The sequence below is a fragment of the Hemitrygon akajei genome, chromosome 4 (assembly GCF_048418815.1).
Source record: "Hemitrygon akajei chromosome 4, sHemAka1.3, whole genome shotgun sequence".
NCBI classification, from domain to species: Eukaryota; Metazoa; Chordata; class Chondrichthyes; order Myliobatiformes; family Dasyatidae; genus Hemitrygon; species Hemitrygon akajei.
In genome coordinates, this window is record NC_133127.1 from 192644369 (window position 1) to 192658741 (window position 14373).

The 14373-nt window shown below is 40.1% G+C and overlaps 1 protein-coding gene across 3 annotated transcripts in view; it reads left to right on the forward strand.

Moving 5' to 3' along the window:
* LOC140727060 (52 kDa repressor of the inhibitor of the protein kinase-like) overlaps nt 1-14373 on the forward strand; it is a 120187-nt gene that overhangs the window by 28734 nt on the left and 77080 nt on the right. For all 3 annotated transcript variants that reach the window (XM_073044283.1, XM_073044281.1, XM_073044282.1), the window contains exon 5: nt 2594-6144. In XM_073044283.1, coding sequence (XP_072900384.1) covers nt 2594-6144 — 3551 coding nt within the window. The remainder of the gene's footprint in view (nt 1-2593; nt 6145-14373) is intronic.

Consider the following 14373-nt stretch of genomic DNA (forward strand, 5'->3'; position numbering starts at 1 on the left):
TGATTCCTCTTGTGTCTTATGCTCCAATGTAGATATATGTCTCGGGCAGTAATGTGGTTAAATTATATTTTTAAACAAACATTTCTGAAGCTAGAATTCTTGTGGTGTTTAACATTAATTTTGTTTGTTGGAATATTGCAACTTTTCTGTAATATTTACTTGTTTTTCAGATATTCATTTCTGCTTACCTGTGACTGAGCCATAAGCAAAAAGCCTTTATTTTGTAGCAATTTTTTTGTATAAAAAATAATTGGGTTTTCCAAGGTTTGAGTCTAGTTTATAGTAATATGGCTTGGGAATGTTAAGTGCACACAGTAAAAATAAAGTGATTGAAGATGACTAGAAAAAATAATTATAGGTACAATGTGATTATGATCATTATGCATAAAGTGTAGGAAATGATTTGATACATAGCTCCAAGTGTTTGTTTTATGGGTTGGCCCCATAAGATTTTTTTGTACAAAAGATCTTTTAAAAGGGTCCATGGTGCATTTTGACCTTAAATCCCACCGCCATAAATAGCAGGTCACACTGAATAATTTGAGAAAATAGAGACCATTTGCTCTATCTGAATACATTCCCAAAGATGTAACTGCTAATGTGACAACCATTTTTGGATCATGAATTCTATTGTTTTTCCCCTCTATGGACCATATCTAGATGTGCAAACCATGTGCTACATTTCTTGATGTCAAAATTTTATTGCTTTGAGCTGTTGTCTGATCTTCTCTAACAGTTTAATAGTCCAGATGTAACTTTACAAAATTGACATTTTGAATCATTTCTGAAAATATATGTACTACCAGAACTAACATTTAAGCAGAATATTTGTCACAAAAAGTTTAAATGTTTTACATGCACCATTGTCTTTTACTGCTACAGATGCAGAGTGAATGCACTTTTCCATTGTCAAACTTCCAATTACTGTTTTAAAATCAATACTTAATATTCATTGATTTCAGTAGTAATTGTTTTAAAATTTGAGAACATATGCACAAATGGAACACATACCTCTCTCTTCAGACCAGCTGCCACTTAGTAAGATCATGCCTGAGCAAAGGCATGATGATAACAGCGGCTAGCATGTCACTATTACAGCTCAGGGCACTGGAGTTCAATTCCAATGTTGTCTGTAAGAAAGTTTGTATGTCCTTCCCATGAGTGTGTGGGTTTCCTTCGGGTGCTTCCACAGTTCAAAAACCTACCAATTAGTAGGTTAATTGGACATTGTAAATTGAACCATGGTTAGACTAGGGTTAAATGAGTGGTTTGCTGGATGGTGCGGCTCGTTGGTTTGGAAGAGTCTGTTCCATGCTGGCTCTATATACATAAATAAATAAACATTGTGCTTAAAGGCACGAGATTCTGCTGATGCTGAAACCTGGAGCTAAAAACAAACTGCTGGAGGAACAATGACTCAAGCACAGTCTGGATCTAAAAAAGGACAAACTACTGGAGGATCTCAGTGGGTTAAGCAATTCTTGGCCTAGTGAGTTCATCCAGCAGCTTGATTTTCCTGTCTTGATTTCTATAGCTTCTGATTTCCATGTGATAAATAAAGCTATCCCATTCTTAATGACTCATTAAGAGTTTCATTGATTTTCTATTCTAAGAAATTCTCCTTCATCTTGTTCCTTCATTCACTTAAGTATATACTGACATTAAATTGCATAAATGTAACAATAAACCCTGTGGTTTTGATTTTTGAAACCACCTGCAGATCTTGAACTGTGCAAAATTTCACAGCTTTGAAATAATAGCAGTTAGTTTTTCTTGCAGCACAGTTGAAATTCAGACAAAAAAAATTGAGTTTGACAACTGTGCCACACTCAAGTAAGTTTTAAAAAGTACCGGGAAGTACATCTAGCTCTAGAGTTTAAATTAACAATAGTTACCTTATTAATGAAAAATCTGCAGGGTCCATTAATACTGCCTTGTACTTTTAGTTCCTTGTTGATAACTTAAATAATAACAAGGTCATGGCTTTGAGGTGAGGTGGGAAGTTTAAAAGAGATGTGCAGGACAGGTTTTTTTTTACACTGATGTTGCTGGGTGCCCTGAATGTGCTGCCAGAGGTGGCGCTCAAAGCAAATAATATAGTGGAGTTTAAAAGGTATATAAACAGACACATGAACGTGTCAGGAATGAGAGGTACAGATAGTATGTGTAATTGGTTTAGTTTGTTCTTATGGTTGGGACTGACATTGTGGATCCAAGGGTGTGTTCTGTTTTCTATAAGGGAAAAGAGATTTGTGTAAAGACTTGGCAGATGGAAACAGAATGAATACTTTTGAAGCAGAGTTAGACAAACCATAAGCAGTGGTTTGTCAACGATGGGTGAGAGCTTGAGGTTACAAGCAGATCAGTCATGATTTTATTAAATGCCAGAGCTGGCGTGGGGTCTGGGTGACCCAATACCAGCTCCGAATTCGTGATCCTGATGAAGGGTCTCAGCCCAAAACATCAACTGTTTAGGCCTCTCCACAGATACTGCTTGTGAGTTCCTCCAGCATTTTGTGTGTTACTCTGGATTTTATTGTGTAAATTCAGATGTTTGTAGTAAAGATTTCACATTTCCTTTTTCCTCTTTAAGCTGATGGTGATGTCCTGAGAGGTCTACAGTGCAAACAGGATGCAATCAACGAAATGGAAAAAACAGACCTGGAAGGTGCAACGGAAAACATTGAGGAATCTCCTCTTATGGAAGAATCTTTGAACTTAACACCTGAAGAGAAAGGGAATAAAGAATTTCTCAAAGTTTTATTTGAAACTATACTGCTCTTGGGGCGGCAAAATGTTCCATTGGGAGGTTCTGGTGCTGAAAATGTACATAACTTGTGCAATACTCCCGATAACGTTCAAGCACTGTTGGAGTTCAGAATGAATGCAGGTGATGAAATGCTACGCAAGAGGTTTGAGGCCACCGCAGTGAATACAGTCTATTGCCCAAAGAACCTACAAAAAGACCTTCTGGATATTTGTGAAATGTGCATACGGGAAGAGGTGCTCAGAGAAGTACGTGACAGCAATTTCTTCTCCATCATAACTGACGATGTGATCAATATAGCAGGGGTTAACCATGTCTCCCTGTTGATTAGGTTTGTAGATGAATCCGATTCACTGAGGCAAGAGTTTGTTGGGTTCATACCATGCGAGTTAAATGGAGAGTTTTTAGCCAGTCGGATCCACGAGACCCTCACAGAAAAATGGGGACTGAATATGTATTACTGTCGCGGGCAAGCCTATAATGGCTCTGGGACTATGGCATACAAAAAGCAAGTCGTTGTAGCTAGCATCTTACAACAGTGTCCAAAGGCTTTGTGTACCCCCTGCTCGTTCTACCCACTAAATATATGGATGGCAAAATCCAGCTTGATATTTGGTATAAACCTGGTGTTAAGCTTGATGGAAAATATTGTCTCATTTTTCAGTTTATCACCTCAGCTCCAAAAGATTTTTGAAGTTAGCATCAACAGTGTATATCAAACAAATGAGAAATTGGCAAAAGAGCTGAAAAAGCTTTTCCAAATCAATTGGTATGAAAGGCATGACACTTTTGAGATTCTAGCAGATCTTTATGAAGTGTTGGTGACCTGCCTGGACGAGATCAGCTATGATACATGTGGTAGGTGGAATGCTGAGATATCGACCCAGGCCAGTATGCTGTCATCCACCATGCGAGATTTTGAAATCGTTGTGTCTCTAATGGTCTTGAAGAATGTCCTGTCCTACACAAGAGCCTTTGGCAAAAACCTCCAGGGTCAAGCTTCAGACACCTATTTTGCCTCAAGCACTTTGACTGCTGTCCTCCATTCGTTGAATGAAATGAGGGACAATATTGAAGTATATCATGAGTTCTGGCTGGAGGAAGCCACCAACCTGTCCTTGAAAATGGGGATTGAAATAAAGTTGCCATGGAGGTGCCGTCGACAACCTCAAAATGAAGAGGTGTCTGAGGAGACTCCGGAAAATTACTACAAAGAAGCCATCACTGCACCATTTCTAGATCATGTAATTTTAGAAATTGAGGAGATGTTCTCAGAGCAGCAGTTAAAGGCCCTCAAGTGCCTGTCGTTGGTGCCCTCTGTTATGGCACAGCTTAAGTATAACACCGGAGAGGAAAACATGGCTGATCTGTATAAAGATGACCTCCCAAATCCAGACACCCTTTCAGCAGAATTGCACTGTTGGAAGATAAAATGGAAGCACCGTAGCCGTGATGTCGAACTACCCAGCACACTCTCCGAGACTCTTCGTCACCCAGACATCAAGTTCTTTCCAAACGTGTACACTCTGCTCAAAATTGTCTCTAACCTCCCAATCATCAAACTTGAAACTGACAAGTGTGACGTTGGCAGAAAGCGGCTTAAAGCCTACTTGAAAGCCACTCCAGTTGAGGAGCGAACGGGCAGTCTGGCACTGATCCACATCAATTACGATGCAAAGCATGACTACGACACGATGGTGGATACCTTCGCAAAGTTGTACCCAGAGAAAATGCAGCTGCCGCATGTGACAGATTCAGATAGCGTGGAAGTAAACAATCATGATGGCAACAGAGTAGAAATAAACAATTTGGGTCCAGGTGCTGCTCCATTGTACGAGGTCGATGGTGACTGTGTGGCACTGGTGAGCGGGATAGTGTTGCATCACCAGTCGCCAGGAACAATCCTGGAGGCCTGCCAGAACCCAGGCAAGAATGTCATAGAAGTGACCCAGCACCCAGTGGGGAGCACTGTGGAGCTGCAACAGCTTCCCGTCAGTGGCACCATGATAGTGACCCAGCATTCGACAGAACACCAATCTGAAGTGGCCCAGCAGGTGGGGAGCAACGTGGAGGTCCAGCAGCATCACATCGAGGGAAGGGTGGTGGAGGTCATCCACCATCCGGAAATGAATGGGGCAGGGCTGCAGCATCGCTCAGAGGTGAATGGTGTGGAACTAGAGGACCATCAGGAGGAGGTTATTGAGGTGAGCCATCATTCGGAGATGAGAGCTGTAGAATTTGAATCAACATTGGAGGAGGGTGGCATGGTGGAACTGGAGCACCATGTACAAGGCGTTGCTGTGGCGCTACAGCACCAGGTCGACGGAAGTACAGTGGAACTACAGCCTGAAAGCAGCACAGTGGAGGTGCATCGTCCTGAAGCAAATGCTGTAGAGCTGAGCCACCACACAGAAGAGAGTTCTATGGAGGTTGATCATTACCCAGAGTCCAGCACCACAGGCTTGCAGCAGCATCTGGAGCCCAGTGCCATAGAACTGCAACACCAAATCCAACCAGAGCCCATAACCACAGAGATCTTATGCCATGCAGAGAACCGAGCGGGAGAAGCACAGCACAGCCTGGAACCTGTTGCTGTGGAGGTTCAGCATCCCCCCGATCCCAGTGAGGCAGAGTCACAGCACCATCCGGAGCCAAGACATCCAGAGCCTGCTGGTACAGATAGACAACACCACTCTGAACCTGTAGACATGGTCACCCAGCACCCCTCAGAGCCTGTCCCTACAGACAGAGAGCTCCACTTAGAGTCCACCTCTTCAGAGGTACAACAGCATTCTGAGCCCAGTGCCATAGTAATTCAGAGCCACCCAGAGGTTGTTGCTGAAGAGATAGAGCACTATTCTGAATCTGTCACTGAAGGATCTAATGCCACTGTAATCCAGAACTATCCTGAGCCTGTCACCACAGTGATACAGCAGCATCCTAAGCCTGTTACTGTGCAGATACGTCAGCATCCGGGGCCTACTGTAATGGTAATCCAAAGCCACCGAGCGTCTACAGTCGCAAATCCTGCACCCAGTGCCTTGTTGATCCAGCAACACCCTAAGCCCATCACTACAAAGATACAGCACCATTCGGAGACTGGTGCCAGAGACATACACCATCACCCAGAACCTAATGCACTAGAATTGCAGTCACATCTAGGATCCTGTGAAGTGGTTGAGGTTGCAGAGATTGTGGAATCCAGCACAGTGGAGCTGGAGAACTGTTCAGAGGCAGTGGAAATACAAGAGCATCCAGAAGGAGGCACAGTGGAAGTGGACAGTATGAGTGTCTGCACTCAGGATGTTCATGAAGGAATAAATATTCTGGAAGTTAAAAATTCAGAAGAAAGCAATGCAGAAACGAACATTTCTAGTGTAAGTAATGTAAATAAGTCTGAAGTAGCTGTACAATAAAATGATTCTTTGTCCTACTTTGAGTAAGTTTAGTACAATCTGCATCAAAATCTCTGATTGGGCATGTTTAAATGAAGACTCTTGCATGGCTTTCCTCAGATGTTCATTAAGAGGGAAATATCATAATTCTGGAGTACTGTCATTCATTGTCATATTAACATCTCTCTGCACCCACCTTTCCTTCTTGCTTTGCCTTACAATAGGAGAGAACTTCAATGTCCATCTACAATTACTTCTGATTTTAAGCATTGGTGCCCTGGGCCAAAAGGAAAAAATGAGAGAATCTTGCCAAAGACCCATTTACATGAAAGGCCTGCCCTGTGATTATCCAGTGCTGTGCTCTCTACTGATGTGTAATCGTTAAGTTTATAAAAAGCTGATGTCAGAAAAGGAACTACGCTATTGAGTTACACATGAACGATGTGTTTGTTTATGTAAAATTCTGTGTTTTAAGTACCGGGTATATAGCATCCCTGCCTAGGTACATTTAGTGTTGAATTCGAGCACCTTGAGCTGTGTGACTTTTCTTCAGTGCTTTGTACCAGCTCAGCTTAGAATTAACAGGCTTACGCAGTCATGCATTGTGTTCTGAGCAATGGCAGGAGCTTCTGTTTTGGTCCTTTTTCCTCAACTACTCCTCTGCCTACACTGAATGTTCTAATTAGTCTGCAGATCACTTGACTGAACCTCTTGTTATCCTGGTAACTGTAGCTCTGTGTTGCAATATCCAATCAGACTTGCCCAATAAGGTTTATTTTTCTCGCAAATGTTTCCACGTGAGATATTTAAACTTTATAACAATAACTATTTTTAAATATCTCATTCATTCTACATTGTATATTTGAATAATAATTAAATAGACCATGCAGAGTGGGACCACTATGTCTTCAAACTTTTTGGAAATTTGTGGATACTTTCAGAAGTGACTGGTATATTTGTTACTTTTCCATCCTTCCACCAGTGGTGTTTGACACCATCAAAAAGGTTAAGTGTGAGGAGAATGTATTTTTGTCCATGTAAGACCTATCCTTTTAACATTGGGAAAGATCTTGCATCTGTGTGCTGGATAACATGTCAAGACAACAAGAGTTACTTAAAATCTTGGTCACTGGCGTTTGTTTTCCATGCACATGTTCTCATTACTGTAAAAAGCCTAGAGAATTATGGGTTTTATACCCATTTATTGATGTTAGGTTATTTGAGGTGAAAGACGCATTTGGGGAAGGAAGGAAGGAATCTTATTCAATTGATGAAGTATTTTAATTGATTAGAGTTTAATTAACTTCCATATTGCAGTGGGAATTGATCTGAAAGGTTTGCTAAAATAATCACTGGGAGAAGTACTCCTTGCCCCCTCAGCTTCCCTAGCTTAAATATCTCTTGACAATTATATGGATATACATTCAGCACTCATGCAAAATTAACGATTTGTCCAACAAAGGGTTTGGTGGGGGAGTGCAGCAAATTATTCAAATATATTCAAAATGTGTCCCTTATATTTTGAAGTTGCACCCTGGAGTTTATTTAAAAATTGTTTCTGCAAATTGAATGTCTTATTCCATCTTGAATAATTTTGTTTAATTCTTCCATCTGGGGAAATTGTTCTTTTTTTGATGTTACTTTAATTAAAGTATTTGGTTTTCTTTACAATGTTCCAGGTGCAAGTGGAGTAAGCAACTGAGCCCACTTAATGGCCATTGTTATGCCAAGTTAAGATTATATGCAACTTCCCAGTTTATGATCCAGGGTAGAATAGGGAACATAGTAAGGAAGTATGGGAACTGAGGTGTTCACTGTCTGCCATAGATATTGACATTGCAGTGGTTTCTCCATGTCTGATCGCATAGACCATATTCATCCATACCGGTAAGCTCACAGTGAAAAGTGACCCCTTGAAATTGAGCTGCTGTTTATGGGATTAGTTCCCAGCATGATTCTTGTTGATAGTTTAAAAAGAACAAAAATATATTTTTTGTCAAATTATATTTTCCTCTTAGAGTTTTCCCATAATCATTAGTTTTTCAGATCTTGACAATTGACCACCAGCAATGTGGAGACCTTTGGTGTATTTTTCTATTAAACCAACATATTGAACCAGTCCCTTGGTTGGTGTTCAGAGGATTGTAAACACAAGCTTCAAATAAACTTCAAATTTAGCAGACCTATTTCCTCAGTGTTTGATGTTGGAAGGGAATAGATCAGGTAAAGAGACCAGATAGTGTGCATAGAGGAGTCCTTTTGGGAAGCCCCTGTACCCATTTCTTGATGTGAACTTGGTGCTGCAGACAATGGTGGCCTATGCAGTTTTGTTGGTGCTGCAGTCAGTCATGGCCCATGCAGTTTTGTCAGTGTTGAATTTGATCTTATCCTTGATTCTTATTACCACTAGTTCATGTTTACCTCATTATTATTCGGGGGCAGGAAGCTTGACTGTTTCAATTTATAGAGCTTCAGTGTCTGCCCAGATAGAAGTCAATTGATCAGAGAACAAATGTTAAATCTGGGACCAAATATTGTCTTGTGTGGTTCATTTTTATTCTAGTCCACAAGAGGGAGCTCCTTTCACGCTCCAGTGAATTCTGAGTATTGAATTATAAATCAGTAGTCTGGGCTTTTGAATGCTGTTTTCAGTGGGTTGGTTGATTCTTTCATTTCATACAGATCTGGTTGGTTTAATTTATTAACCTTTTCTGTCATTATAAACAGTTCACTTCATCAGTGGGCTTGGAAATCTAACAGAAAGATTCCATTTGCTGTTTATAGGTATAGGTATCTTATCATTCACTTGTTACAATGTTAGTTTCATGAATACCTGCTTGCCTAATGATTAGAGTTAGAAATCAATTTCTGTGAAATAGTTGTTGATCCTCAAAATTAGGCTTGCACTCTATTGAAATACAGTTGAAAGGCTCCCTATATCTAAGGTCAAATTTATAAAATAAGACCCATTTGCAAGTTGCTTAAGCAGATTGGTGATGTGGAATGATTCCTTTGTAATGTTCTTTACAGCCTACTTGTCAAAGATGTTTTAAATTAAATGGCACAGGCATTTTCTGCACCTGCACAATGGCTTAGCAGGTAAGGCAACACTTTGTGATGGAAGCAGACAAGGAAGGCTCATATTTTTCATTCAGTTGATTAATTGACCATAGTTCTAACCAGAGTTCTCTAATTATCTCCTGCATTCTGCATGGGAATTGGTTTAGCTAAGGTTTTTCCATTTGTTGTCTAGGAGTTGCTTATTGATTATGATGGGTGTTATTCTGCCTTAAGATACCGTCAAGGCTTCTGCTTAAATGAAGGCAATTTGTGAAAAGTACTAGAAGGAATATTTAAATGGTGTATAATTTGTCAATTTCAGGACAAGATGCCATTTATAAGTTTTTGTGTGTGTAAATACTCCCTGTTCAGATTAGTGGTAGGGTGGGAAGGGTTGGGTTTGGTGTGGTGATGATGCTGGTTCTCTTTCTTATTGTTAGTAGTTAGTGGCAGAGTACAGCAGTTAACTGTGAGAAGGTTGACTTGTTCTCTTCTGATGAATATAAGGCTGTTTTTAGTTTCAAGCAGAAAAAAAGGGAATATCCTGGTGGGGATAAAATTTCCCTCTCCCCTGCCCCTCCAAAAGAGGCATTGAATTTGATCTCTGCTGATGTTCTTAGAATGGGATTCATTTCCCCCAAGCACGTTGTGCTCCCTTCAAAAATGGCTGATTTTTTTTTCCCTTTGCACCAACACTTTTTACTTCAGAAATAAAATAAACAGCCTTTACTTTCAAATTGCAAAGCTTGTTAGCTTATTGGTAAAGTTTGTTGGTCCATTTTGTCTTTTTAAAGAAAATATTTCAGAAACATACTAACAGCTCCTGGTGTAAGTATCGGTGATCATTTGTGTTGGTACTGATGTTTTCCTTAAGAATAGCTAGCAAGTTCATCACTTTACACACTGTGAGGGACATTTCTTGTAAATGCTTTGCTACACATTCTGTACTTCAGTGCACCAGTGACCCTCTCATTACAAGTACTTGAGAAAAACCTGCACTTGTTTAATCCTGTAACTTTTTTCCATTAATTATTAAGAACTTTGTCGGAATTGTTGCCATTTGTGGTACGTAAATGCAGTGGAATAAGTTATACTTTCATGTTCTGTCTTATGTTCAGTGTTGCAAAGAACTATTGTTACTTGGGCTTATTTCTGCAGTCTAGATGTTGAATACGTGCAACTGTATTTTACAATAAATTGAAAATTTAGAAGGTTGATGTGTTTTCTTTTCAGATGCCTCCCATGACCAACCTCTCCCAATCTCTTCCCTTTTCTTAGAAGTAATGGAACTCTGTTGTAAGAGGCCTTTATCACATGATGTAGTTTGTTAAATGATTTGAAACTCTCCCTGTCCAGATGTGCTAAATTCAACAAAAGGGGACATAATTTTAAACTGATTGGAGGAAAGTATGGGGGGGGGAGGGGGTGATGTCAAAGGCAAGTTTTTTCCCTACAAAGTGGTTGTTGAGTGGAAAGCCCTCCAAGGGTCATAGTAGAGCCAGATACATTAGGGATATTTAATAGACTTAGATAAACACATGATTGAAAGAAAAAATGGAGGGCTATGTAGGATGGAAATATTAGATTGATCTTAGAGTATGTTAAATGGTCAGCACAACATTGTGAACTGAAGCACCTGTTCTGTGCTGTAATGTTTTATGTATGTAACATTGTCTCTCAACTGCCCCCATTTCATCCTCTTTGATAGATTTGAGGATTGGTTGAGTGGAAATCTATTCCAGTTGAATATACAATTCAGAAGTCTTTATATTTGGCATCATATTCACAAGGCAAGTCATACCTACCGTCCAATTTAGATGACAGGTTTCCTCCTTGCTATTCTATTGACCCTCTTCTGAACTTCCAACCACATTATTTTGCCTTGGTTTGTCTTTTGTTGTAACCCTCATCCATATTGTTGTTACTTCCAGTCTTGATGACCCTGATTCTGGCCTGGCCAATCTGTATACGTACTTGTTCAAGACGTTTGGTTCATAAATGAGAGGATTTCAAACCTTTTCATTTCATATACTATACCTAAAGTGTTTCACTAGACAACCCAATAATAGTTATTTTACTGAGGATGATTTGGCTTCTCCCTTCCTTTCTAGTCCTGATGAAGGGTTTCGGCCTGAAATGTTGACTGTTTATTCTTTTCCATGGATGTTGCCTTACCCGCTGAGTTCCTCCAGCACTCTATAGGCGTTACTCTTTCATTATATTTGCTTGCTGGGTCTATGAAAGAGTCACTCCTTGCTCTTTTCTCCTATGTATAATATCAAATTTGGAAAATCCCAACTCAAATGACACCTTCCCTAAATTGGTAAAGAATTAGCTCCTCGTGACTTTTGAATGTTTTCTTCACTACCTGTGGATTTTGTAATCCTGCCATCTTAGTGGCAGAGTAGTCAACTGGTAGTAAGGTCCAGCTCAGCAAATGAAAGCCAGAGTTGAGTGTTCAGGATTGGGTTAACATTCTTGCTTCTTTTGGATGTGTCAAGATCTAGAGGTCATACATTTGGGGTGAAAGCTGAAATATTTAAGGGGAATCTGCGAGGGATTTTCTTCACTCGGTGATGCAAGTGTGGTGGATGCTGGTCCAATTGTAACATTCTAGAGAAGTTGGGTACATGGATGAGAGCTATATAGAGGCCTATCGTACAGGTGCCGGTAGAAGTGACGAAGTAGAAGAACAGTTTGGCATGATCTAGGTGGGCCAAAGGGCCTGTTTCTGTGCTGTAGTACTCAATGACTATGTGATTATATTGGATTATTTCCCCTCCATGTTGGAGGACAATACACTATGCCACAGAAATAGGCCTTTCAGCCCATCTACTCCATGCCAAATTATTAATCTGTATAGTCCCATTGAGCCACACCTAGACCTTAGCTCTCCATACTCATCCTATCAATAGATATCACAAATTTCTCTTAAATGTTGAAATTGAACCTGCATCCACCATTTCTGTTGGCAGCTCATTCCATACTCTTACCACCCTCTGAGAAGAAACTCCCCCTCCTGTTTTCCTTAAACATTTCACATTTCACCCTTAAGCCATGACCTCTAATTCTAGTCTCACCCAACCTCGGTGTGGGGGGGAGGGTAAATGCAAGCAGACTATCTATACTCCTCATAATTTTGTATATCTCAATCAAATCTCCCCTCATTCTCCAACATTCTTGGGAATTCCTAAACTATTCAACCTTTCCTATAACTCAGGTCCTGGTAACATCCTTGTATGTCCTTGAGGAGAGGAACACCTCCTCTGTGATTTGTATATGGTCTACAGCCGCATTGCTTTATTGCCTCACATCTGTAGCTTCACAAGTAAATACAAATGAAAAAAAAACATTTAAGATCATCATCTTTTTTATTTGGTTCCACATAGTTTACCATTTTGATTTTCCAGAAGACCAATTTTGTCCCTTGCTGTCCTTTTGTTCTTAATATACCCGTACAGTGCCTATAAAAAGTATTCCCCTCTCCCCAGGAAACAGTTATGTTTAACTGTTTTACAACATTGAATCACACATTAATTTCGCTTTTTTTACGCTGAACAACAGAAAAACTCGTGTTAAAGTGATCTAAATTAATTACAAATATAAAACAATAATTGATTGCATAAATATTCATTCCCTTCAAGTCAGTATTTAGTTGATGCACCTTTGGCAGGAATCGCAGCCTTGGATCTGTGTGGATAGACCTCTATCAGCTTTGCACATCTGGGTACTGCAATTTTTCCCATTTCTTTACAAAACTGCTCAACCGCTGTCAGATTGCATGGGGATCATGAGTGAACAGCCCTTTTCAATTCCAGCCACAAATACACGATTGGATTGAGGTCTGGACTCTGACTTGGTCACTCCAGGACATTAACTGTGTTGTTTTTAAGCCATTCCTATGTAGGTTTGGCTTTATGCTTGGGGTCATTGTCTTGCTGGAAAACAAATCTTCCCCCAAGTTGTAGTTCTCTTGCAGACTGCATCAGGATTTCCCTGTATTTTGCTGCAGTTATTTTACCTTCTACCTTCAAGCCTTCTGCACACCACTGTTGTAACACATGGTTATTTGAGTTACTTTTGCCTTCCTGTCAGCTTGAGCCAGTCTGGCCATTCTCCTCTGACCTCTCTCATTAACAAGGCACTTTTGGCTACAGAACTGCCACTTACTGGATGTTTTTATTTTCATGCTGTTCTCTGTAAATTCTAGATGCTGTGTGTGTAAATCCCAAGAGATGTGCAGTTTCTGAGATAAACCATTCTGTCTGGCACCAACAAGCATTCCACGGTCAATGTCTTTTAGATCACATTTCTTACCCATTCTGATGTTTGGTCTGAGCAATAACTGAATCACGTGACCATATTGTCTGTATGTTTTTATGCATTAAGTTGCTGCCACTTGATTGGCTGATTAGATATTTACATTAATGAGCAGTTGTATCTACTAAAGTTCCTACTGAATGTACGGTACTGACTCAAACTCAGTGACTTGACTAATAAAGGCAGATATGCCATATGCCATTTTTATCAACTTGTACGGCTATTTAGTTATTTTCCCCGAATAGTGAATTAACAAGGGTAATGAGACCAGATTTATTGGCAGAGAAGAGAAAATCTTCAGATGCTGGAAATCCAGTCAACACAATGCTGGAGGAACTCAGCAGGCCAGGCAGCATCTAAGAAAAAGAGTGCAGTTGACTTCGGGCTGATGAAGGGGCTTGGCCCGAAACGTCAACTATACTCTTTTTTCATAGATTTTTATTTTATTCTCAAATTTAACTCCTTCCTATCATTACCTCCTATTCTTTTCCTGCTGTGTGCCTCTTCCACTCTTCCAATTTCTATACTTGTATTCCCATTATTTTCCCTTTTTTCTCCATCTCCCATGCAATCCACATATTTCCACTCTTGCTTCCTTTGCTCTCTATTTTCCCCAGTCTCTTTACCTATTTCCTTTACTCCCTCTTGTAAGATCAACCAGGGTTCCTTCCTATCTTGACTCTCCATGAGAAATAACACTAGTGGATATCAGGAAAAAGCAGAAACTGGTGAAGATGCTCTGTTAATGTTCAATGTCACAAACACATTGTAATTCCACCTGGAATCCTGCTCTCCCTTTCTATCTACCTTCAACTGCTCTTTCCACCTCTC